At 41.5% G+C, this 22,409-nt stretch overlaps 1 protein-coding gene across 1 annotated transcript in view; it reads left to right on the top strand.

Moving 5' to 3' along the window:
* The window catches only part of COPA (COPI coat complex subunit alpha), a 48,092-nt gene extending 28,699 nt beyond the window's left edge, over positions 1–19,393 (top strand). Inside the window, exons 12-33 of the mRNA XM_060090803.1 lie at positions 307–373; positions 1,319–1,394; positions 3,287–3,369; positions 4,195–4,334; positions 4,898–4,983; positions 5,099–5,237; positions 10,660–10,822; positions 10,925–11,071; positions 11,838–12,027; positions 12,150–12,245; positions 13,407–13,495; positions 13,689–13,812; positions 14,683–14,772; positions 14,953–15,062; positions 15,466–15,543; positions 15,707–15,775; positions 16,331–16,467; positions 16,727–16,913; positions 17,012–17,122; positions 17,441–17,602; positions 18,261–18,455; positions 18,721–19,393. Of these exons, the coding sequence (XP_059946786.1) occupies positions 307–373; positions 1,319–1,394; positions 3,287–3,369; positions 4,195–4,334; positions 4,898–4,983; positions 5,099–5,237; positions 10,660–10,822; positions 10,925–11,071; positions 11,838–12,027; positions 12,150–12,245; positions 13,407–13,495; positions 13,689–13,812; positions 14,683–14,772; positions 14,953–15,062; positions 15,466–15,543; positions 15,707–15,775; positions 16,331–16,467; positions 16,727–16,913; positions 17,012–17,122; positions 17,441–17,602; positions 18,261–18,455; positions 18,721–18,780 (2,599 nt within the window). The 3' untranslated portion in view covers positions 18,781–19,393. The remainder of the gene's footprint in view (positions 1–306; positions 374–1,318; positions 1,395–3,286; positions 3,370–4,194; positions 4,335–4,897; positions 4,984–5,098; positions 5,238–10,659; positions 10,823–10,924; positions 11,072–11,837; positions 12,028–12,149; positions 12,246–13,406; positions 13,496–13,688; positions 13,813–14,682; positions 14,773–14,952; positions 15,063–15,465; positions 15,544–15,706; positions 15,776–16,330; positions 16,468–16,726; positions 16,914–17,011; positions 17,123–17,440; positions 17,603–18,260; positions 18,456–18,720) is intronic.
* The last annotated feature ends 3,016 nt before the right edge of the window (positions 19,394–22,409 follow it).

The following is a 22,409-nucleotide window of genomic DNA, read 5'->3' as shown; positions in this document are numbered from 1 at the left end:
TGTACCGAAGAAGAATCAATCCCACTCACTACAGTGAGTGCTAACCATACCTTCTGTTGGATAAGTAGACTTGTACTAGGTGTGCTTTTTTAAAACTCCATGCTCAAAGCTGAAATAGGGGAGTCCCTAAGCCTTAAAGGAAGGAAGAAATAGATGCAACATTCATTTATTTTTATTTCTGATTATAAAAATGATAAATATATCTGTAAAGATGAGGTAAGTAGGAGGTGTAGGAGTAATTCCTTTTTTCCTATTGTCATTATGTCTTTTTACTAATTTCTCTGTTTTTTGTATATATATCTCTAGTGGTTCCAAGTTTCCAGTGTTCAACATGTCATACAATCCAGCAGAAAATGCAGTCCTACTGTGTACAGTAAGTAAACCTCCTAGGATCTCCTCATTTCCCATAGGTCTCTTTCTCATGCCCTTAGAGGATCTCTAATGGCTTCTTAGAAACTATTTAATGGTCATTTTGAGAGAACTGAAACAGTAAACAGAGGCTCAAACCAGGTAGTCTTCAGCTGTCATAAACATGTTAAGGGTTTGTGTACTTACATCTTTCATATGGCTAACAACTTCTAAACTTAATGGAGCGTTGGGATGAATCACCCAAATCACTGAAAGTAATTTGAAAGAATGTTTGGGACTATATCCTATTCATAGGAGATGCTTATCTTGATTCCCTCCATTTGGGTGAAAATAGTAGAGCTGATTTTGAGAAGAGTTCCTTTCAGTGGTGTTACCTTTGGGGGTCATCAAGTAGCCCTCCTCATTTCTTGCCATACAATTTAAAAAAAAAAAAGAAAGAAATGACATTCTAATTTTAGTGCCTTCATTGCCAAGTCAGAAGAATGAAAACCTGTCTTTCCCGATATGGTGTCTAGTGTCTGATCCCAGTTCTTCTCCAATATCTAACAGCCCCATATTTTCCTCCTGGCACTTTTCTTTTATGTTTTTTCTTTGATGTCTTTTTTTTACCTTCAAACAGACTTTTAAGTTGATGAATATACTCAGGTGGGGCACTGGAATATTGGGGTCTTAGTCTGTTAATTTGTGGAATAGAAAGCAGTCCTTGCTTTCACTCAAAAGATATCTACATCTTTGGAAGATAAAAGAAAAATAAGGTGACATGAATGCTGAATTCTTTGGCAACGAGCCCTATAATTTTAGCTGTAGAAACATTCAAATGCCTTCTGAGTGGAAGGTGTGAAAAGTATAGTTTCAGTTTGCTGTCTGTATAATGGTGCTGTTTTCTATGTCAGAGTAAACTGGTATCTTGGGTGCTCTCTTACTAACTATTCCTCCCTTTCCTCTACAGAGAGCCAGTAATTTAGAGAATAGTACCTATGACTTGTACACCATCCCCAAGGATGCCGACTCCCAGAATCCTGATGGTAGGCATTCTCTTTGTATACCCGACTCTGCTCCTAGCTCTCCTCACCCATAGCATCACTCCTCTTCAAGTTTTTCACATTCCGTCCCCAGGCCATGGCCACATCATTCATGTCTGTTGGCAGGTGCTGCTGACAATTGCATCAGAGGCAACTGTGGTGTGAAATATTCATGTTCCTCCTCCATTTTATTACTCCAGCTAGATATATATATTTTATAATTTGGTTATTAGAAACTCTCCATTTTCTCTTTCAGCACAGCATGTTATCCTAGTTTATTGTCAGCTGATGTGACTTTCACCCTGGTAGTTTCATTTATTTAAAAACGTTCCAATCTTGCAGTGTCTCATCCTGGGACTAGGGACTTATGCTCTCCCATCCATATCCAGATCCGATTTGCTTCCTTTTGCATGTCAGAAAGATGAGGCTGTTAACAGCCCCTCACCCCACCAGGGATTCCGGATCCAGCTGAGACCCCTGCCTACCTCTTCCATCACCACCATCCCTTTTTAGTCCTTTCTGCTAGAACTTGCTGACAAAACATTCTCAGAATAGATTTGAGTCTCATTTATGCTCCTTTTAGTGTACTCCCTCCAGTTGGTTTGTAGGTCAGAGGTTTGTTCCTCAGGTCCCCACTCTTAGTACCATACTTTCATGATATTTTAGACCGAATCAACAGATTCTGAGAAATATTTTGCTAGCTCTGTCCTATTGTGGGTGCCACTGTGTCATTATTGCTGCTAATATCATCACTCTCCTATAAGTGTGGTCATGGTGAGAAGAGAGAAAACCTGTATGTCTTTGATATCCATAAATCAAAGCCTCCCCTATAAATTAATCAGTCAAGCCATTTCTGACCAAGTTTTTTTGTTTGGTCCTGCTTACCCATCCCCTTGCTTCTTTTCCCCATCTGTTTACAATTAATAGAGTCTAAAATATTTTTGTTTTGTCTTATAACCACTTTTATTTTATCTTCTCCATTTTTTGAGGGAGATAATAATTATTAAAGGAATAAAGGTACAGCACAGAGGAAGAGAAAGAGGAAAGGGTTGAATAGTGTGGTTCTTTGGCCCCTGGAAAATGGGAGTGTTGGTTGTGATAATAATTAATTTTGTAAATTGCCTGACACCCCTGGTTGTCAAGGGGTGGCCTGGCAAGGCTGACCAGCACATATTGTCCAGTTTCCTGCTGATACTAATAGATAAAAGAGTATTTCTGCACATCCTTCTGTGTATCTCCTTTGAAGTTTCCCAGAGTGTGGAGTACCCGTTCGGAATTCTAATCATCCAGTGAAATGTTTGGGAACTGAGAAACATGTTGTAACTTTGTTGAGTGATTGATTGACATTTATGGAGCATCAGCTTGGTGCTAAATACTGCCCAGCATAGAGCTGCCTGGATTTAGTTAGGAGCGCTCTGCCCCATCCTACTCTACTAGGAGTTCAGCATTTGCATGTTAAAAACAGCAGAGCAGCTGCGTCCTGGAGAGGGGACTCTGTCTCTACTCCAGCTTGTTGAGATAGGAGGTCCAAGACACTCACAGGCTGCTTGCTTTGTGCCGCAGCTTGGCCAGCGAGGCCCTGCTCGTTAGCTTGATGGAATGTGCTGTCTCCCAAGATGGGGGTGATCCTTCTGCCAGTATATGGTGTTGGCTGAAATGCAGTCACTTGGCCTAGAGAAAAGAGGCTTGGCAGGGGTGGAGGTTGGAGTTTGGAGGGGACTGGTGGGGAAAAGTCACTGACAATAGCCTCAGGTTATGGCTGAATGAGTTAGGAAGCAGCTGAACTGGCAAAGCCAACATGGCAGCCAGCAAGACTGGCAGCTTCATGGCACCTGACTCTGTCATCTGACAGTAGCTTACTACATGTTCCTGCCCTTTGGTTTTGCTCTTCCCAGCTCCTGAAGGGAAACGATCCTCAGGCCTGACAGCTGTTTGGGTTGCTCGCAATCGGTTTGCTGTCCTAGATCGGATGCATTCGGTGAGTTAAGACTAAAAAGGGAAATTAATTTGGAGAGTGTGGTGGCAGTGGCCTGTGTATTGCAGAATAAAGAGCATTTTTTGTTTCCCTTACTCTGCCCTGGGCAGCTGTGGTCCTCGTGTATTGGCTGCTTTCTCCTTAACGCTACCCCAAACCCCTTGGGGAAAAAAAGGCCTTAAAATTGATTTGATTGGGTGGATGATCACTGTGGCTCTGGGCTTAAGAACCAAGCTAAAGTCACTCTTGATAACACAGGAGCCGAAAAACATCAAATTTGAAATAGGTGAGCTGGGAAGTCTCTGACGGTCCAGTGGTTAGGACTTGGCACTTTCACTGCTGTGGCCCGAGTTCGATCCCTGGTCTGGGAACTAAGATCCTGCAAGCCAGGTGGCAAGCCCCCACCCACCCCCCACCCAAAAAATGAAATAGGTGAGCTAGATAAGGAGTAGATCCTCTTATTCTACTACCTCTGATGGTACTTAAAATGTAATGGGTCCTAAAAAAGTTAAGCAGAGCTCTCTCAAGAAAATATTTAACAAAAATTTAAGCCTCAGAAGTGCTGTATTCTGTCTCTGGTTGATTGAGGAATTCAGATTTTAGTTGGACGTCTCAGGATATTTCAATTGGAAAAAACCCCAAAAAGCTATCAAGACCCTTGGAGAGGATCTTAGTTGGAGTGGTCTATGTAGAGTGGTGATTGAACTGGACAGACAGAAAAAAAAATACTTTGTTTATTGAAGCTAAGGAATAATTGCTGAGGGACATTGTCAGCTGGCATCATCTTACATGTATTTCTCTTAACCCCACCTTATATACTCATTTCAGCTTCTGATCAAGAATCTCAAGAATGAGATCACCAAAAAGGTACAGGTGCCCAACTGTGATGAGATTTTTTACGCTGGCACAGGCAACCTCCTGCTTCGAGACGCAGAATCCATCACGCTCTTTGACGTACAGCAGAAGCGGTAACATGTCAGATGCCCCTAAGCAGACAGGCATATAGTGGGGGAGAGTGGAAATCTTTAGTGGGAGCTTTTCTTCCCCCAAGTGAGTTTGACCTGTGGCTTAACCACTTCTTTGCTATAACTCCAAGACTCTTTCTAACCACTTTTTTTCCTCTGTGATCACTCTCCATCCTGTACATACACACTAGCATTACAACAAGGAGCTTATTTGTTTTCAGAGCAATTATCTGAACAAAGAATGCTCTTGGGACTTAGAATAATAAGGACACAGAAATGAATAACATAGTTCCTGTACCTAAAGGAGCTTATAGTCCATTGGTGAAAACAGACATACACAAGTCCCTAATAATACATGGGAATGAGGGGCAGGGAGTTGAGGAAGAGGGAAGTATACAATGTGAGCCAAATGTTTAAGTCACTGAACTGTAATACAGAAAATGTTTATTCGGTATTATTTTAAGAAATTTCAGTTTACATTAATTTGGAGATGAAAAGGAGGTAGGTCATAACCTGGAATAAGGGAATCAGGTCCACTCACATTTGCCCTTCTCTCTCTATCCCAGGACTCTGGCATCTGTGAAGATTTCCAAGGTGAAATATGTTATCTGGTCAGCAGACATGTCCCATGTAGCACTACTGGCCAAACATGGTAAGTCTTCATTATGTCCACCCTGATTTAGAGACCAGTCCCTGCCTCCCCATCCCTGCCAGTCCACTTCACTCACCCTGTCCAGCAGAGCACTCATGTCCTTTGCCTCTTACAGCCATTGTGATCTGTAACCGCAAACTGGAGGCTCTGTGTAACATTCATGAGAACATTCGTGTCAAGAGTGGGGCCTGGGATGAGAGTGGGGTATTTATCTATACCACAAGCAACCACATCAAATATGCTGTCACCACTGGGTAAGTTGATTATCTGAGATACAGAATGGGAGAAAGTGGCTTCTTAAAATCACTGTCCTGTCTCAGGAGACGTACTGAAGTCCTCCTTGAACTGTCTTCGTGGAAAAGCTGTGTCTGGCATATATGTGCTAGGGGCATCAAAACATTCTTTTTTCAACTCTTTTAAAATTGTGAAATATGACACAAATATAGAAAATTACATAGGTTATAAATATATGAAATAGCAAATAGTTACATAATGAACATCTGTGTAACTGCCACCCAAGTCAAGAAATAGAACATTTCTGACACCCCAGAAGCCCTTTGCCATGTGGTCCCTATTGATCACAGCCCTCTCTCTTCCTCAAAGATAACGTTCTGACTTTTATGGTAATTTCTTTCTTGCTTTTCTTTGCAATTTTACCACCCAGTGTGTGTCTTAAAATAATGATTTAATTTTGCCTGGTTTTGAACTTCATGTAAATTAAATCATGCTGAATATATTATTTCATATTTTGCTTATTTTGCTCAATATATTGTTTGTAAGATTCATCCATGTTGTAGCTCTAGATTATTTGTTTTTGTTGTTGTATAATATTCTGTTATATAAATATGCCACAGTTTATCAGTTCTATTCTAGAGGGATAGTTGGGTGATCTCTAGGTTTTGTCTATTATAAATGATGTTCTTTTAAACATTCTTCCATGAATTCTGGTTCATATGCACATACATTTCTCTCTAGAGCAGAATTGCTAGGTCATAGAGCGTGCTTATCTTCACATTTGCTAGGTAATGTGAAAGAGTGGTTTTACCAATTTGCATGCCCACCAGCGTTGTATAAAAGTTTCTTTGCTTGTCACGCTGGCCAGCACTTGGCCTTTGTCAGACTCATTTTTGTCTGGTGGATGTGCGATGTATCTTGTAATTTTACTTTCCTATTCTCTGATTCCCCAGGAGATTGGACAACTTTTTATTTAGCCATCCATCAGGATTTCCTCTTCTATGAATTCTGTTCAAGTCTTATCCTTTATTTAAATGAGTTATCCTTGTTCTTTTGTTATAGGAGTTCTTTATATATTTGAATATCAGTCCTTTGTCAGGGCTATGTGTTGCAAATATTAATATCTCCTCCCATTCTATAGTATGTCTTTTGATTCTCTTTTGATATCCGTTAATGAACAGAAGTTCTTAGTTTAATGTAGTTGAGTTTATGAATCTCATTCTTTATGCATATCAGGTTTTGTGTCTTATTTAAGAAATCTTTGTTGACTCCAGAATCATGAAGGCATTCTTTTATATTTTCTTAAGAAAACTTTATAGTTTGCCTTTTATATCTAGGTCTATAATCTACCTGATGTTGATTTTTTTGTATGGTGTGAGGTGTCATGAGCTCAGCTTTACTTTTTCCATAAGGACACTCAGTTTTGTACCAACATCAGGTATTGAAAAAACCAGCCTTTCCCCATAGTTCTGCAGAGCCATCTTTGTGATATATGAATCACGTTTACAAAAATGCAAGGATCTGTTTTTTGGTTTTGTTTTTTTATTTTTGGCTGCATTGGGTCTTTGTTGCTGCACGTGGGCTTTCTCTAGTTGCGGTGAGTGGGGGCTACTCTTCGTTGCGGTGCGCGGGCTTCTCATTGTGGTGGCTTCTCTTGTTGCGTAGCACAGGCTCTAGGCACGTGGGCTTCAGTTGTTGTGGCACGCAGGCTCTAGAATGCAGGCTCAGTAGTTGTGGCACATGGGCTTAGTTGCTCTGCGGCATGTGGGATCTTCCCAGACCAGGGATTGAACCTGTGTCCCCTGCATTGGCAGGCGGATTCTTAACTACTGGGCCACCAGTGAAGTCCCAAGGATCTGTTTTTTGTGGTCTGTCTCTGATTGAATTCTACACTGTCTTAAGTATTATAGTCTTGTAAGTCTTTACATCTGGTAAAGCAGTTCCACAAATCTTACCCACTTTGTTTTACTTTTTTTTAAGTTATTAGGCTATTTTCAAATTAGTTTTGCCTTGAAAAGGCATATTTTTAAGTAATTTTTTGTCTTGAAAAAGTATAAATTTTAGATTAGCTTGTGAAATTGCATGCCAAAAAAAAAAAAAAAAAAGACAAATGGGAGTTCCTGGGCCCTGGTTGGGGAACTAAGATTTTTTTTTTTTTTTAAGAAAGTTGATTTTTCTCTCTCTTTTTTTTTTTTTATTAATTTATTTATTTCTGGCTGCATTGGGTCTTTGTTGCTGCATGCGGGCTTTCTCTAGATGCAGTGAGGGGGGCACTACTCTTTGTTGCAGTGCACGGGCTTCTCATTGCGGTGGCTTCTCTTGTTGAGAAGCACGGGCTCTAGGCGCACGGGCTTCACTACTTGTGGCACACAGGCTCAGTAGTTATGGCGCACGGGCTTAGTTGCTCCATGGCACGTGGGATCTTCCTAGACCAGGGCTCGAACCTGTGTCCCCTTCATTGGCAGGGGGATTCTTAACCACTGCGCCACGAGCGAAGTCTCAGGAGCTAAGATCTTGCAAGCCTCACGACATGGCCAAAAAAACCCAAAAAAACAAAAAGCAAAAATCCCTATTGTGATTTCAGTTGGGATTGTGAATCTGTATGTGATTTGGGGATTTGGGGTGTAATTGTTATCTTTACAATATTAAGTTTCCTAATTTGTGAACATGATATAGTAGCTTTTCATTTATTTAGGGCTTCTGAAACATCTTTTAATAAAGTTTTATCATTTTATTCATAGAGGTTTTGCATTTTCTTTGTTTAGATTTATTCTTAGGCACTTGATAGTTTTTAATGCTATTTGTAAATGGATAGTATCCATTTAAAAATTCAACTTTCTAATTTTTCCCGATATTTAGAAATACAACTAAGTTTTTTTGTTTGTTTGTTTGTTTGTTTTTGCGGTATGCGGGCCTCTCACTGCTGTGGCCTCTCCCGTTGCGGAGCACAGGCTCCGGACGCGCAGGCTCAGCGGCCGTGGCCCACGGGCCCAGCCGCTCCGTGGCACGTGGGATCCTCCTGAACCGGGGCATGAACCTGTGTCCCCTGCATCGGCAGGCGGACTCTTAACCACTGCGCCACCAGGGAAGCCCCACAACTAAGTTTTAAATTAACTTTATTTCAGAGACCTTGCTAGACTCTTTATTAATTCTGTTAATTTATTCATTTATATTTTCTTTTCAAATACTCATAGCATCTGTAGGTAATGACACTTTTGTTTCTTCTTTCCAGCACTTATTCTTTTATGTATTTTTCTTGCCTTACTGCACTGACCAAGATCTCCAGCACAGTGCTGAATAAACTTTCTTGTCTTGTTCCCAATTTACAGGCTGACTTTTCAGTGTATTGGCATTATGTAAGCTTGCTGTAAATTTTTTCTAGATACTTTTTATCTACTGAGGAATTTCTTTGCTATATCTCAAATGAATATTGAATTTTTTTAAACCCCTTTTCTGCATATATTGAGGTAGTCATGCAGTTTTTCTCCTTTTGTTGATTAATGTAGTGAATTAAATTGATTTTTTTAAAAATGTTAGACCAACATTGTATTCCTTATACAAATCTAACTTGGTCATGATGTTTTACCCTCTTCAAATATTGCTTGTTTCAGTCACTAATATTTTGTTTAGGATTTTGCATCTTTGTATATATATGTGTGTGAGATTGCCCTGTGATTTCCCTTTTCCTTTCTGTCCTTGTCAGGCTTTGGTATTGAGGTAGTGCTAATTTCATAAAATAAGCAAAATAATATACTTTATTCATCTGTTCTCTCATTGAGTTTGTATAAGATTGGAATTAATTCTTCCTTGAATGGTAGGTAGAATTTGCCAGTGTAGTCATTCAGGCCTGGTACTTATAGGAGGATTTAAAAATATGATTCAATTAATTTTGTGTAATAATTACAGGACTGTAGGGGTTTTCTATTTCTTTTTAGTCAATTTTGGTAAATTTTACTCTTCTGGGAATTTGATCATTTAAAAACATTTATGCATATTCTCATTCTGCAAGATCTATAGTGATATCCCTTTTTGCATCCCTATTATTGCCATTTCATCCTTTTTTTCTTTTTTTTTAAATAAACTTATTTATTTTGTTTATTTACTTTTGGCTGTGTTGGGTCTTCGTTGCTGCCCGCAGGCTTTCTCTAGTTGCGGTGAGCAGGGGCTACTCTTTGTTGCGGTGCATGGGCTTCTCATTGCAGTGGCTTCTCTTGTTGTAGAACACGGGCTCTAGGCAGGCGGGCTTTAGTAGTTGCAGTGCGTGGGCTCAGTAGTTGTGGCTCGTGGGCTCTAGAGCACAGGCTCAGTAGTCGTGGTACACGGGCTTAGTTGCTCCGCAGCATGTGGTATCTTCCTGGACCAGGGCTCAAACCCGTGTCCCCTGCATTGGCAGGCGGACTCTTAACCACTCTGCCACCAGGGAAGTCCCCATCCTTTTTTTCTTAATTAGCTTCATGAGAGGTTTATCAGTTTTACCCAGCTTTTGCCTTTATTGAACTTCTCTATTGTACTTTTGTTTTCTATTCCTTAATTTCTACTATTGACTTTATTTTTTCCTTCTAAGTACACTCTTTGTTTTAACTTTAAAAAGAACCATAACGGGGGCTTCCCTGGTGGCGCAGTGGTTGAGAGTCCGCCTGCTGATGCAGGGGACACGGGTTCGTGCCCCGGTCCGGGAAGATCCCACATGCCGCGGAGCAGCTGGGCCCGTGAGCCATGGCCACTGAGCCTGCGCTTCCGGAGCCTGTGCTCCACAACGGGAGAGGCCACAACAGTGAGAGGCCCGCGTACCGCAAAAAAAAAAAAAGAGCCATAAAATTTTTGAGTTGGATGCTTACTAATTTTTAGTCTTTCTCCTAATATTAAGCATGTAGACCTCATTAATTTTCAGTCTTTCTTCTAATATAGTATATGCACTTAACACTATAAATTATCCATCAAGTGTTGTGTTAGCTATAGCCACAAGTTTTAATCTGTAAACTTTTAATTTTTATTCAGTTTAAAATATTAGGTGCTTTGCATCATTTCTTTGTACATCAGAAGTCTTCACATCTACCTCTCTTCCACTTTCACTTATAGCTTATAAGGAAGGATTTAACTGTTCATAGTGGCCTAGTGATTATATATCAGAACTTAAGATTTAACTTTTGGTCTGGTTCTGATAGCTGTGTCTGTTAGATCCTAGAGTACTAGCTTATAAAGAGAAATCATACCACCTGCCCCATCTTTTCCCACTTCATACAAGAGAATAAAATAAATTAATTTGGCATTTAGTTCTGCTCTTTTTTGAATCACTTCCCATCTGTACTATTGTTCAAATGACACTTGACAAAAGGGTAATGAGAAGATAAAAGGCTGGGTCCTAGGCTTGTTTTATTTCTTTACAGGCTGAATTTACTCCTACACTGGCTTAAAGTTGTGCTCTCTAACTCTTATTCTTAGGGACTATGGGATCATCCGAACTCTGGATTTACCTATCTATGTCACACGGGTGAAGGGCAACAATGTATATTGCCTAGATAGAGAGTGTCGTCCTCGGGTGCTCACCATTGATCCAACTGAGTTCAAGTTCAAGCTGGCCCTGATCAACAGAAAATATGATGAGGTATGAAATGAGGAAGCATATTAGGAGTATTGAAAAGGGCAGCACTCCTTTTTTCCTATAAGTGATCTCTATTTCCTGCCCTAACCCTCCCCAAATGTCTAGGTACTACACATGGTAAGGAACGCCAAACTTGTGGGCCAGTCTATCATTGCATATCTCCAGAAGAAGGGATATCCTGAAGTGGCACTGCATTTCGTCAAGGATGAGAAAACTCGCTTTAGTCTGGCACTGGAGTGTGGAAACATTGAGGTGAGAGAAGTATGGTTATAAGCCCCATATTGTTGTAGAGGAGGTGAGAGGGTTAGGGTGGCATTGGGAAGACATTATTTTGGGCTTGCTTCTTCAGCCAATATAATGGAATTTAGAATTTTTTTAGTTGTTAGATTGAGCTATCTTCCTGTTGCTGTTTGCCCATCTTTGCTTCTGCCCCAGCATTTCTATTGTTGTTGTCGCTCTGAGTTAGTCTGAATTCAGTAACTTTTAGAACAGAACCAAGATAGCATAGAATTTGAAAAATTTCATTATTTCCTTGACATTTGACTTGCTAACTGGCGGCTTAGATGAAGGAGTACTTATTAAATGTTGAGGCCTAGAGTCTATAGGCATTATTTTTAAATGGGGAGAAGCCTAAAGAAAATTGACTTTCCAGTTCTGAACTTCTTTCTTATTTCTTCTGAGGAGCCCCTGTGGATCTTCAAACCTGGAAAATGGGAAATATGATAGCTAAGCAAGAATTGGCCTTAGGGAATCAGCAACTGCTAGAAGATGATTTTGTTGTAAAAGTAAATTTCTGAGGAGGAGGATAATGTGATGTGATTCTTCTATCCATGGATCCTAAGGGATCTTATTTGTTGATTGAATTTTCAGTAGTATTAGATTGAAAACAAAGCTAGGAGGATCGAAAGTGTAGAGTTCCTTGGGAGATTTACTTAGAGATGGACATTTTGACTGTAGTCCCTGGTTTTGAGTCACAATAACCTCCAACCTGTTAACTCTAATTCTTGGGATTCTTTAGATTGCTCTGGAAGCAGCCAAAGCACTGGATGACAAGAATTGCTGGGAAAAGCTGGGAGAAGTGGCCTTACTACAGGGGAACCACCAGATTGTGGAAATGTGTTATCAGCGCACCAAAAACTTTGACAAACTTTCCTTCTTGTACCTTATCACTGGTAATCTAGAGAAACTTCGCAAGATGATGAAAATTGGTGAGACCCCAGAAACTAAGGATGGGAAAAGGGGTCCTTGGGGGAAGGAAGAAGGCAAATAGAGGCAAGAGAGAACTTGAGAGAGAAGACCTAACTTGGTGTCTCTTATTGACTTGGTGCAGCTGAGATCCGAAAGGACATGAGTGGCCATTATCAGAATGCCCTCTACCTGGGAGACGTGTCAGAGCGTGTACGGATCCTGAAGAACTGTGGGCAAAGTAAGTATCCAGGACTCACTTCCTTTGGGGCCTTAGGAAGTATTTTCTCTTTATGGTGAGTTATTCATGTGTAGTAGTGAGGGATTTCCCTTCATTGCACATTTTTTCAAAAGAGACTGCATGCTCCTACCATGCTCAGAGACTTTCTTCAAAGCCAAATGGAGGGACAGCCAGAAAATATAGTTTGGCTAGGCACTCTTAGGAAAATAGTTAATATCTTGGGGGAAATGGGTTTTAAAAAGTCCTGGAGCAGATACCATAGTAAATGTGGTTGGTTGAATGCCATTAGAGTTTTATTCTTTTACTTCAAATCTGGAGGTTTCACCCATTTATTTATTCATTTTATATTTAAGGGGTATTTTTTGAGAACCCACTGTATACCAAGCATTATACTAGCACTTGAGATACCTTAGGGAATAAGAAGGGTGAAAGATGTGGTGTGGACCAAGGTGCTAGCTGTGAATGGGTGAGCAATGGTCAGATTCGGCATATATTTTAAAGGTTTAAAGAACCAACATGATTTGTCGAAGGGGAATGGTTGGGGGGATGTGAGAGAGAGGAGACTAGGATGAGTCCAAGGTTCTTGTTAACACTGATGATAGATCTTGAGGATAAGCAACTGTTTTAGTTATTTATTGCTATATAACAAATTACCCAAAACTTAGTAGTTTAAAACAACAGTGTTGATTGTCTCAGTTTGCAGCATGACTTAGCTGGGTGCCTCTGGCTCAGTGTCTCTCATGAGGCTGCAGTCAAGGTGTTGGCCAAGGCTGCAGACACCTCAAGGCTCAAGTAGGGGAGGATCCACTCCCACATTCGCTCTGTGGCTGTGGGCAGTCCTCAGGTCCTCACTGGCTATTGGCTGGGAGATCTCAGTTTTCTGCTCTGTAGTCTTTTCCATAGGGCAGTTCACAGTATGGCAGTTGGTTTCCCTTAGAGCAAATGAGGGCACCCAAGATGGAAGCCATAGTCTTTGTATCCTAATCTCAGAAGTGACATCCCATCATTTCTCCCACACACTGTTCATTAGAAGCGAGTCAGTAGATCCAGCCCACGCTGAAGGGAAGGGGATTATGCAGGGACTTGACCAGGAGGCAGACATCAGGACACCAGTATTCACTTGGAAATATACCTATACCACAGAGTCTGTTTTCTTAACAGAGTCGCTGGCCTATCTCACAGCTGCTACCCATGGTTTAGATGAAGAAGCTGAGAGCCTGAAGGAGACATTTGACCCAGAGAAGGAGGCAGTGAGTCTTTATTTACATAAGTATCTCTGATTACAGGATTAACTCTGAGATCTTGGGACTATTTAAACCTACAAATGTCACTCCCCACCTGGTTACCAGGAGAGGCAGAGAAACAAATGAGATCAAAGGAGGCTCCATAACCTTCCCTAGATGGTTCCTGAGAGCTGTTTGCTTTTAACCTTCTATCTTTCAGATTCCAGACATTGACCCTAATGCCAAGCTGCTTCAGCCACCTGCACCTATCATGCCATTGGATACCAATTGGCCCTTATTGACTGTGTCCAAAGGGTTCTTTGAAGGCTCCATTGCCAGCAAGGGTAAGTGCCCGCTTCTTCCATAGCATTTTTGTTGTGTGCTTGTTTTCTGAAAAGCTGTCCTAGAGAGTACCATTAACTATTCTGTCCTTTTCATCTGTCCTTTTTTCTGTGTGATGCCTCATGCAACACTGAGATGCCAATTAAAGTTACGGTACGGTCTTAAAAACTAAATAAAAGCATTATGGCATCATTAAAATTTGGAAAATAGGAGGGAAAAAAAGAGATGTTTCTTAGTCCATGGCTCTAACAACCACTGTTAACATTTTGGTGTATTTTCTTAGGTTTTACCATATATGTAATCATACTCTCCATTCTGTGTTTTATCATTCATGACATACAGTCTTAAGGTACTAACTCAGCTACCTCAATTCTGTCATGTGGGTATAGCCACTACCACTCCCACCCTTACACTCCTGTTTTCTCGGCTATGTCTACTAGTTTGTTTCTCCCAGCTGAGAGCCTAAATAGACCCTTGGGCATTTCGTGCCCAGTCCTGCTTTTTCTTCCATATCCTCTCATCTAGCCTTTGTCCTCATGCCCTGTACACACTGTAGTGGTGGTAACTTAGCAAAGATCTCAGCAAGAAATGCCAAGAGTTGGCACCAAAGGCTGGTTAGTAAGAAATTGTTTGAGGCAGTTTTTGGTGGCAGGAAGGCCAGTTGTTTTCACCTCTCTTCTATTCCCTCTCTCTGTGAAACCTATGCTAACCAAGTTAGCATAATATAGATATCACAAAAATAAACAAAAACAGTAAGTGGACAGAACATTGGCACCTGCTTCTGTAAGGATGCAACAGTTTGCCTGCAGAGGAGGCCATATCTCAGACTTAGCTGGCTGTAACCAGCTCCTTTCTGTTCCTTCCCTCTGTAGGGAAGGGAGGAGCACTGGCTGCTGACATTGACATTGACACTGTTGGTACTGAGGGCTGGGGAGAGGATGCGGAGCTGCAGCTGGACGAAGGTATGCATGTTCTTCTAGGAGTGTTCTGGGCAGATGGGCTCCCTGGAGTGGGACTGGGTTGTGGGGCAGTTCTGCAGGGTGCTGGACCATAGGACCAACAAGGATCCCAGTGTTTTCCTTTCCTTTGGCTAAAATTGTGTCACTTTGAGAATCTATGTTGAGCCTGGATTTTCCTTACAGATGGGTTTGTGGAGGCTACAGAAGGTTTGGGGGATGATGCTCTTGGCAAGGGACAGGAAGAAGGAGGTGGCTGGGATGTGGAAGAAGATCTGGAGCTCCCTCCTGAGCTGGTATGTGGAATTTTCACCCTTGTAAGGTTCTCTCCATTTCTCCCTGTGCAGGCCGGAGGCCTTATCATCCCCCCAACACCTGTCCTGAGGTCCCTGAACGGGAGGGGGTCTGGATCCTCCTAGTCTGATGCTTATCTCCCATTTGAAAGAAAGAAGAATAAGATTAACTAGGGTTGTGTCAGTGTCATCTTATGAAAAGGGAGCAAGCTTTTTTGCCTGATTGGAGCTTTTGGTGTATCGTTTTGTTACTGGGGAAGCTTCTCCTATTTTGAGAGTCATCTTCCACAACCACCACCCCTCCTCCCCAACAGAGGCTGGGAATAAGGTAGAGTTATGTTTAGATTTATCAGGGCAAATTGCTTGAATGGCTTAAAAAATGACTCACTCTTTGTTTTTCCCCTAGGATATACCCCCTGGTGTAGCTGGTGGGGCTGAGGATGGGTTCTTTGTGCCCCCGACTAAGGGAACCAGCCCAACTCAGGTAAGCAGGGAAACAGTCCTGTAGGGATAAGTGTTTCTGAGCTAGCTCTCCTTGATTAATGTGTAAATAATATCGACACTCTTCTATTACAGATACAGAGTAGGACTATTGGGAAGAGAAAGAGCAAAATTTCACTTGTCTTGGGTTTTCTGTTTCTTGTTAGATCTGGTGCAATAACTCTCAGCTTCCAGTTGATCACATCCTGGCAGGCTCTTTTGAAACAGCCATGCGGGTAAGTCTTAAAGCTACCTTGGCTTTTGTTGAGTGTGCCTTACCTAGGGTCCCAGGGGGATGATCGATTCATCTTAACCAAATGGAAATTATTATACCCACAAGGGCAGAGGTGTATATTTAATGTGGAAGTCTTTGGTCTTGCCTAAGGAAACTTGCCTCATAAGGCTTTCCTCTTATGTGCTTTCAATCTGGCTTAGTAATCTCGTAAGGTGGATTCTTCCAGCCATCTTCCACCCATTTATAGCGTGCTTTCTGGCTCACATCAATGAAGTGAGCACCCCTTAATGAACAGGTGTATTTTTTGAACACTAAGCCATGTGCTATAGTAGCAATAACAACCACAACTGCAACAGCCACTGACATTCAGTGTTGACTGTGTGCCAGGCACTATCATAAATGCTTTATGGGTATTATTAAATGAGGTAGATCCTATAATTAAATATAATTTACTGATGAGGAAACAAGTACAGAGAAGTTAAGTACGTTGCCCACTGTCAACTAGTTTTTAAGTAGCAGAGCCCAAATCTTATGTTTCTTTCCTCTTGTATTCCAGCTCCTTCATGACCAAGTGGGGGTAACCCAGTTTGGCCCCTACAAGCAACTGTTCCTGCAGACCTTTGCCCGAGGCCGTACCACCTATCAGGCCCTGCCCTGCCTGCCCTCCATGTATGGCTACCCTAATCGCAATTGGTAAGGCCCCTTGCTCCTGGCTTCTCTCTGTTCCAACTTAGGGTAGATATTTCAGATGGTAACCCCCGAGACAGAATTGTCCCAGAGCTGAGGTTTCCTAGTAGGAAAAGATCTTTGGCTTGGCACTCTCAGGTTTGGTTTACATCCGCTGCTTCCATTTCCCTAGCTTCTTTCAGAGTAGGGTATTGTGAGCATGTTGCCAGAAGCAGAGGTTAAGTCCTAGTGGGCTCCGGGTCATCCTGTCTCCTCTCTCGTTCAGGAAGGATGCAGGGCTGAAGAATGGTGCACCAGCTGTGGGCCTGAAGCTGAATGACCTCATCCAGCGGTTGCAACTGTGCTACCAGCTCACCACAGTGGGCAAGTTCGAGGAGGCTGTGGAAAAATTCCGTTCCATTTTACTCAGTGTGCCACTTCTTGTTGTGGACAATAAACAGGAGACTGCAGAGGTAAGGGCAGTCATAGTGTCACAGTCACACTTGTCATAGTGCTGGGCACCCCCACCTTCTTGCCTCTGTACCGTGACCTTCTTTTGCCCCCTCTCCAGGCTCAGCAGCTCATCACCATTTGCCGTGAGTACATTGTGGGTTTGTCCATGGAGATAGAAAGGAAGAAGCTGCCCAAAGAGTCTCTAGAACAGCAGAAGCGCATCTGTGAGGTAAGACCTCTGGGCCTCTAAGCAGTACAGAGGCGTCTTCCCTTTTACCCACTATTAGGTCTGAATTCTTTAGGTCTCAATATGGGGAGTAAGAGAAATTTGGGCCCATTTCTGTGAGGAAAGGATATATTTCTCCACCTGTCTTCCTCATCTCCTCAGTCCTCCATAACTAGGAGGCAGAAGATTTCTCTGCTTTATTGCCAATCCTGTTTTTATTGGGTTGTTTTGCTGTGTTTCTAATGCATATGTGACCCCTTGTAAATGACCTATCCCAGCTTTAGCATCAGCGTGGCATGTGTTCCTCCTTCTGTCCACCAGATGGCAGCCTATTTCACCCACTCAAACCTGCAGCCAGTGCACATGATCCTGGTGCTACGTACAGCCCTCAACCTCTTCTTCAAGCTCAAGAACTTTAAGACTGCTGCCACCTTTGCTCGGCGCCTGTTGGAACTTGGGCCCAAGCCGGAGGTGGCTCAACAGGTATATGGGAACCCCTTTAGTGAGCGTAGGGGAACTAGATCTGCTCTTACATGGAGGGAGTCGAAGACCAAGGTCCTTGTCTCTGAAACAAAGTGCTGTATAACAGCATTCAACAAAAAGAGCCAACAAAATACCATCCTCTACTTACTGGCATGGGGACCTCCCTTTGTTCCTGGAAACTGAACTGTCTTACTCAGACATGGCACCACTGTGAGAGTGTGACCTGCAATATGGAACAGGTCCTCTGTACCTGAAAATCAACCCAATCCTGTCCTTAAGTTCTAGATTTCCCCTCACCACCACCACTAGCCTTCATATACATGTCCCATTAGTTGTGTTTTCCAAAAGCTTTCTATTTGTGCAGTGAAAGCCAGTTTTAACCCTTTCAGGACTAACCCTGAGAATTCTCAGACTTAGTGGAGGAGTATGAGTCTAGATCCATGGAGCCACTTTGGGATAGAGAAGGAGAAAGCCTGATACAACAGGAATGGCAACTGTTACCCCTTCACATATGACCTATACAGAGGACGTATTCTGTATTCATTCAGTACAATTGCATCTACATCAAAGAAACTACTAAACCATGGTGATGAGATCATTTGAGTTGTGGTGTGCAGCTTTCAGTCCTCTTAAATAAAATATTCCTTCACTCTTTTAGACCCGCAAAATCCTGTCTGCCTGTGAGAAGAACCCCACAGATGCCTACCAGCTCAATTATGACATGCACAACCCTTTTGACCTCTGTGCTGCATCTTATCGGCCCATCTACCGTGGAAAGCCAGTGGAGAAATGTCCACTCAGTGGGGCCTGCTATTCGCCTGAGTTCAAGGGTCAGATCTGCAGGGTCACTACAGTAAGTACTGTCCTTGAGAAATACATCTAGAATTCATTGTCTTGAGGGAAGGACCAACTAGCATGCTGGTCCTTTTTGTCTCCTGTATTTCCCCCTCGCACCTTGAGGCAGTGACACTGGAGGAGGGTAGGACTTCCCACTGCCCCTTCCAGTCAGTAACAATAACAAACCGCTTTACTGTGCTCACTGAGGTGTGGGGGCAGGGGGCTTTCTAGGCTTCTCACCCTCACAAATCCCTAACTTTCTTCTATTTCTTCTTCCATAGGTGACAGAGATTGGCAAAGATGTGATTGGTTTAAGGATCAGCCCTCTGCAGTTTCGCTAAGGCCTGCTTCATGTGTGTAGGGTTAAGCACCATGTTTTCCCACAGACAGTCAGCCTTTATATCCTTCTAACTCCTTCTTCCTCAACTACCCTTCATATTATTGATGTTTAGCTCTCTCTACCCTAAAACCTAATGTCCTTTTCTCTTCTTCTATGGCTAATCAAAATGTCTAAACCTGACTTTTTTTTTTTTTTTTTTTTTTTTGCCTCTGAGGACCTCTCATCTCAAGGTAACTACAGTTGTGGTCACAATTGGCCTTGCCTTCCCAGCTTAGATCGTTCAAAGAACATTTGTGATGAACATTTGTGAAATAAATTCCTTCTATATTTATTCCTTCCCTCCCCACCACCTTTGTGTACTTTTTGTTAGAAAGGAATGAGATGTAATAAATAAGATAGCATCTTTTACTCAGTCATAACAAGCTGTTAGCCATCCCCATTTTCCTTGGGCATTTAAACTCCGAGGCAGATATCCTCTGTGTGACCAGAAACTTAAAGTCTGAGAAGAAACTATTTGATTTTCCAGAAATGCACATCACTTTTTGTTGACTTGTTCTTTACAAAGATTGTTCTTGTATTTTGTTTCTCACACTAAATAAAGTAAATTTCTACGAGAGCTTTGTGGCTTGCCATTTGTTTCCTGGACACTCTCATGTTCCTACTTACTCCACGTAGCTGTCCCATCAAAGCAGATACCTTTCCTTCAATAATTATTTTTAATTACAAAGGTAATAAATACCTATTTGTTTTTTAAAGTACATATTTTTCATAGGATATAGTGAATTGCTGTGAGAATGGTAGAAAGCAAGTAGTTCCCCTATTCCATTATTGACTGCAACTTCCATCTATTGCTAATTATAGAGTGTATTCATTGAGCACCTGCCATGTACTTGGTACTGTTCTAGATGTTTTATGTGATATATATGTGATTAATTGGTAATACATTGTATATAGTACAGAAATTACAATGACAATACAGAATTTTGCTTGTCATGTACTAAGATTAATTCCGTAGAGTGATGTACTGTGCCTTTGATTAAAATATATACTTTTTTTCATTTTAAATTCATGTTTTCAATAAACAGTACATTCATATAGTTCAGAAATCAGTAAATGTAAAAAGCTCTTCTGTAACATCTTCCTCCCACCCTTTTCGTCAGCCACCCAGTTCCTATCGCCTTCCCCAAAACAGGTAACTGCCATTGTTAGCTTCCTTATATCCTGCCAGAGATTTTTTGATGTATAAACAAGCAGTTATGAATATGTTCTTCCCTATCCCCCTGTTATACCTAAATGGAAGCATACTAATGATTTTAAGTTGCCTTTTTATTCATGGATATGTGAGTTATTTCCAGTCTTTGGATATTATAAACAGTGCTGCAATGAGCAACTTGAACATACATTGGACAGGTGTGGAAAGTGAATCTGAGGATAAACTATAAGTGTAACTCCTGCTGTCAAAGAGGGCAGGGCTTTGTATCTTTTTAGCTTTAAAAGATACTTTCTTAAACAGAATCCCCAAATTAAGCCTGCCCTCTCAAAAATTTGCACACTACTTTCATAACACTTTCTCAAGTTATAAACATTCTTTCTGTAGCCATAGGCAAGTTGATGAAAAATTTTGGCAAAATGGCAAAAATTTTCTGTAAGTTTAAATTATAAAATTAATTTTGCATACCAACAAATGTTCTGAACTGAGGGATGTGAAAAAAGTGGACAATCCTCATGAAGCTTATGTAATTGGGGAAACAAAATGGATACATGTGAAATAATTAAATACCAGGCAAGAATTTGAAGTTGGTTAATAAACAGTGGAGAACCATTAAGTCCTTACTTGAGAGAGTGATAAAAAGAAAATGTTGTAACATACTGTTTTGCAACAGTGTTCACTATACGTGAAAGGTGGGAGGTGAGTAAATACTGAGATGAGGTGTTAGGCTTATCAATAGTAAAGCAAGTTTAAGAAATAGAGCAGGGCTTCCCTGGTGGCACAGTGGTTGAGAATCTGCCTGCCAATGCAGGGGACACGGGTTCGAGCCCTGGTCTGGGAAGATCCCACATGCTGCGGAGCAACTAGGCCCGTGAGCCACAATTACTGAGCCTGCGTGTCTGGAGCCTGTGCTCTGCAACAAGAGAGGCCGTGATAGTGAGAGGCCCCGCGCACTGCAATGAAGAGTAGCCCCCACTTGCCACAACTAGAGAAAGCCCTCGCATAGAAATGAAGACCCAACACAGCCATAAATAAATAAATAAAATTAAAAAAAGAAAAAAGAAATAGTGCAAAGGAAGAATCGTGCTTATTTTCAACTCCATCTTAATTCTCTTATTTACCATCTGATGTTTTCCTTATTAACATACTTATATTACCATATTAATGTAAAGCCAATATAAATACCTGTAATGTGTGCATGGTATAGTCATATTAGAGATAACACATGTTAAGCCGTTTGGAGTTGAATGAGAAAGTTAACCTGGAATAGATGTTACAGATGTTTGGGAGAAAGAGATTAATCAGGGAAGGACCTTAGAGTCCCAAATTTAATGTTACATATTTGTAGTATAACAAAGTAGAGTGGTGAAGGGTTTTGAACAAAGCAATTTAATGACAAGAGTTGGGACTGGAATTTAGGTCTTCTGACTCCAGAGTGTTTTCTCCCAAATCACAGTACTTGTGCCTGGAAGAACACAGTAGGTTTTGCACAGGTATGATTTTAAAAGTCTGTGCCCTATATGTCAAGGAAAGAGTAAATACCTAAACTGGTGTTTGACACAAGTACTCAAGTGTGTGTTTTGGAAGATAAGGATGAGAGTCATGAAGTAACTTTTTTCATTTAGTGTGATTTCTCCCTTTTAAACTTTATGGTACTTTATCCTTACTTCTTATAAGACACTTAACCTTGTGCCATACTTACTGTGTGTATGTCTAATCCTACCTCCAGCCTAATCCCCAGTCAACTACCTTACAGCAAGGGCTGGTCCTGATTTCTCTCTCTGCCCTCCACTGTGCCCAGCATAGGATATTAAACAACAACAGATGCCTTCCAAGTGCTGAGATAGGTTTGTCTCAGGCAGTTGATGCATTCTCACAGATCTGAATAGAACAATTCCAGAGGAGGGAAGGGATGTCTGGAGTTGTCTTTATCTGAGCCTCCTCCAACTACACTCCATTGAGTTCTGCGTAGAGAAAAGGAGATAGGTCAGGGAAGGCAGGTCTATTACCACTACATTCCAATTGCCTCCTTGCTTAGGTCCAAGAGTCGCTTTTTCTGCCTGATTTAGTTAACTAACATTGAGTTCGAAGTTATTGGCACTGTGACAGTTTTAATGGGGTGCAAGGAAATCAGAGATATCCACTAGATTCTGCAGAGAAACATGCCTCATTAGGGCCTGGGAGAGCAAAGAGCAGCCAATGAGTGCCCAAGTTTTAGTCCCTAGCCTAGGAGCTGAGGGTGCAGCAGTGAACACGACAGATGAAAATCCTTGCTATCATGCTGCTTAAATTCCAAGGGGCTTGAGAGGAGATAACGATAAATAAATTAAATATATAGTATGTCAGATAATGGTAAGTGTTGAGAAAAATAAAGAGGAAAAGGGGATAGGAAGTGTATATGTGGGGGGGGGGAGGGGTTG

Source organism: Mesoplodon densirostris, chromosome 2 (genome assembly GCF_025265405.1).
Source record: "Mesoplodon densirostris isolate mMesDen1 chromosome 2, mMesDen1 primary haplotype, whole genome shotgun sequence".
Lineage (NCBI taxonomy): Eukaryota > Metazoa > Chordata > Mammalia > Artiodactyla > Ziphiidae > Mesoplodon > Mesoplodon densirostris.
The sequence above is the reverse complement of the archived record's forward strand: the minus strand, read 5'-3'. Positions and strand labels throughout refer to the sequence as shown.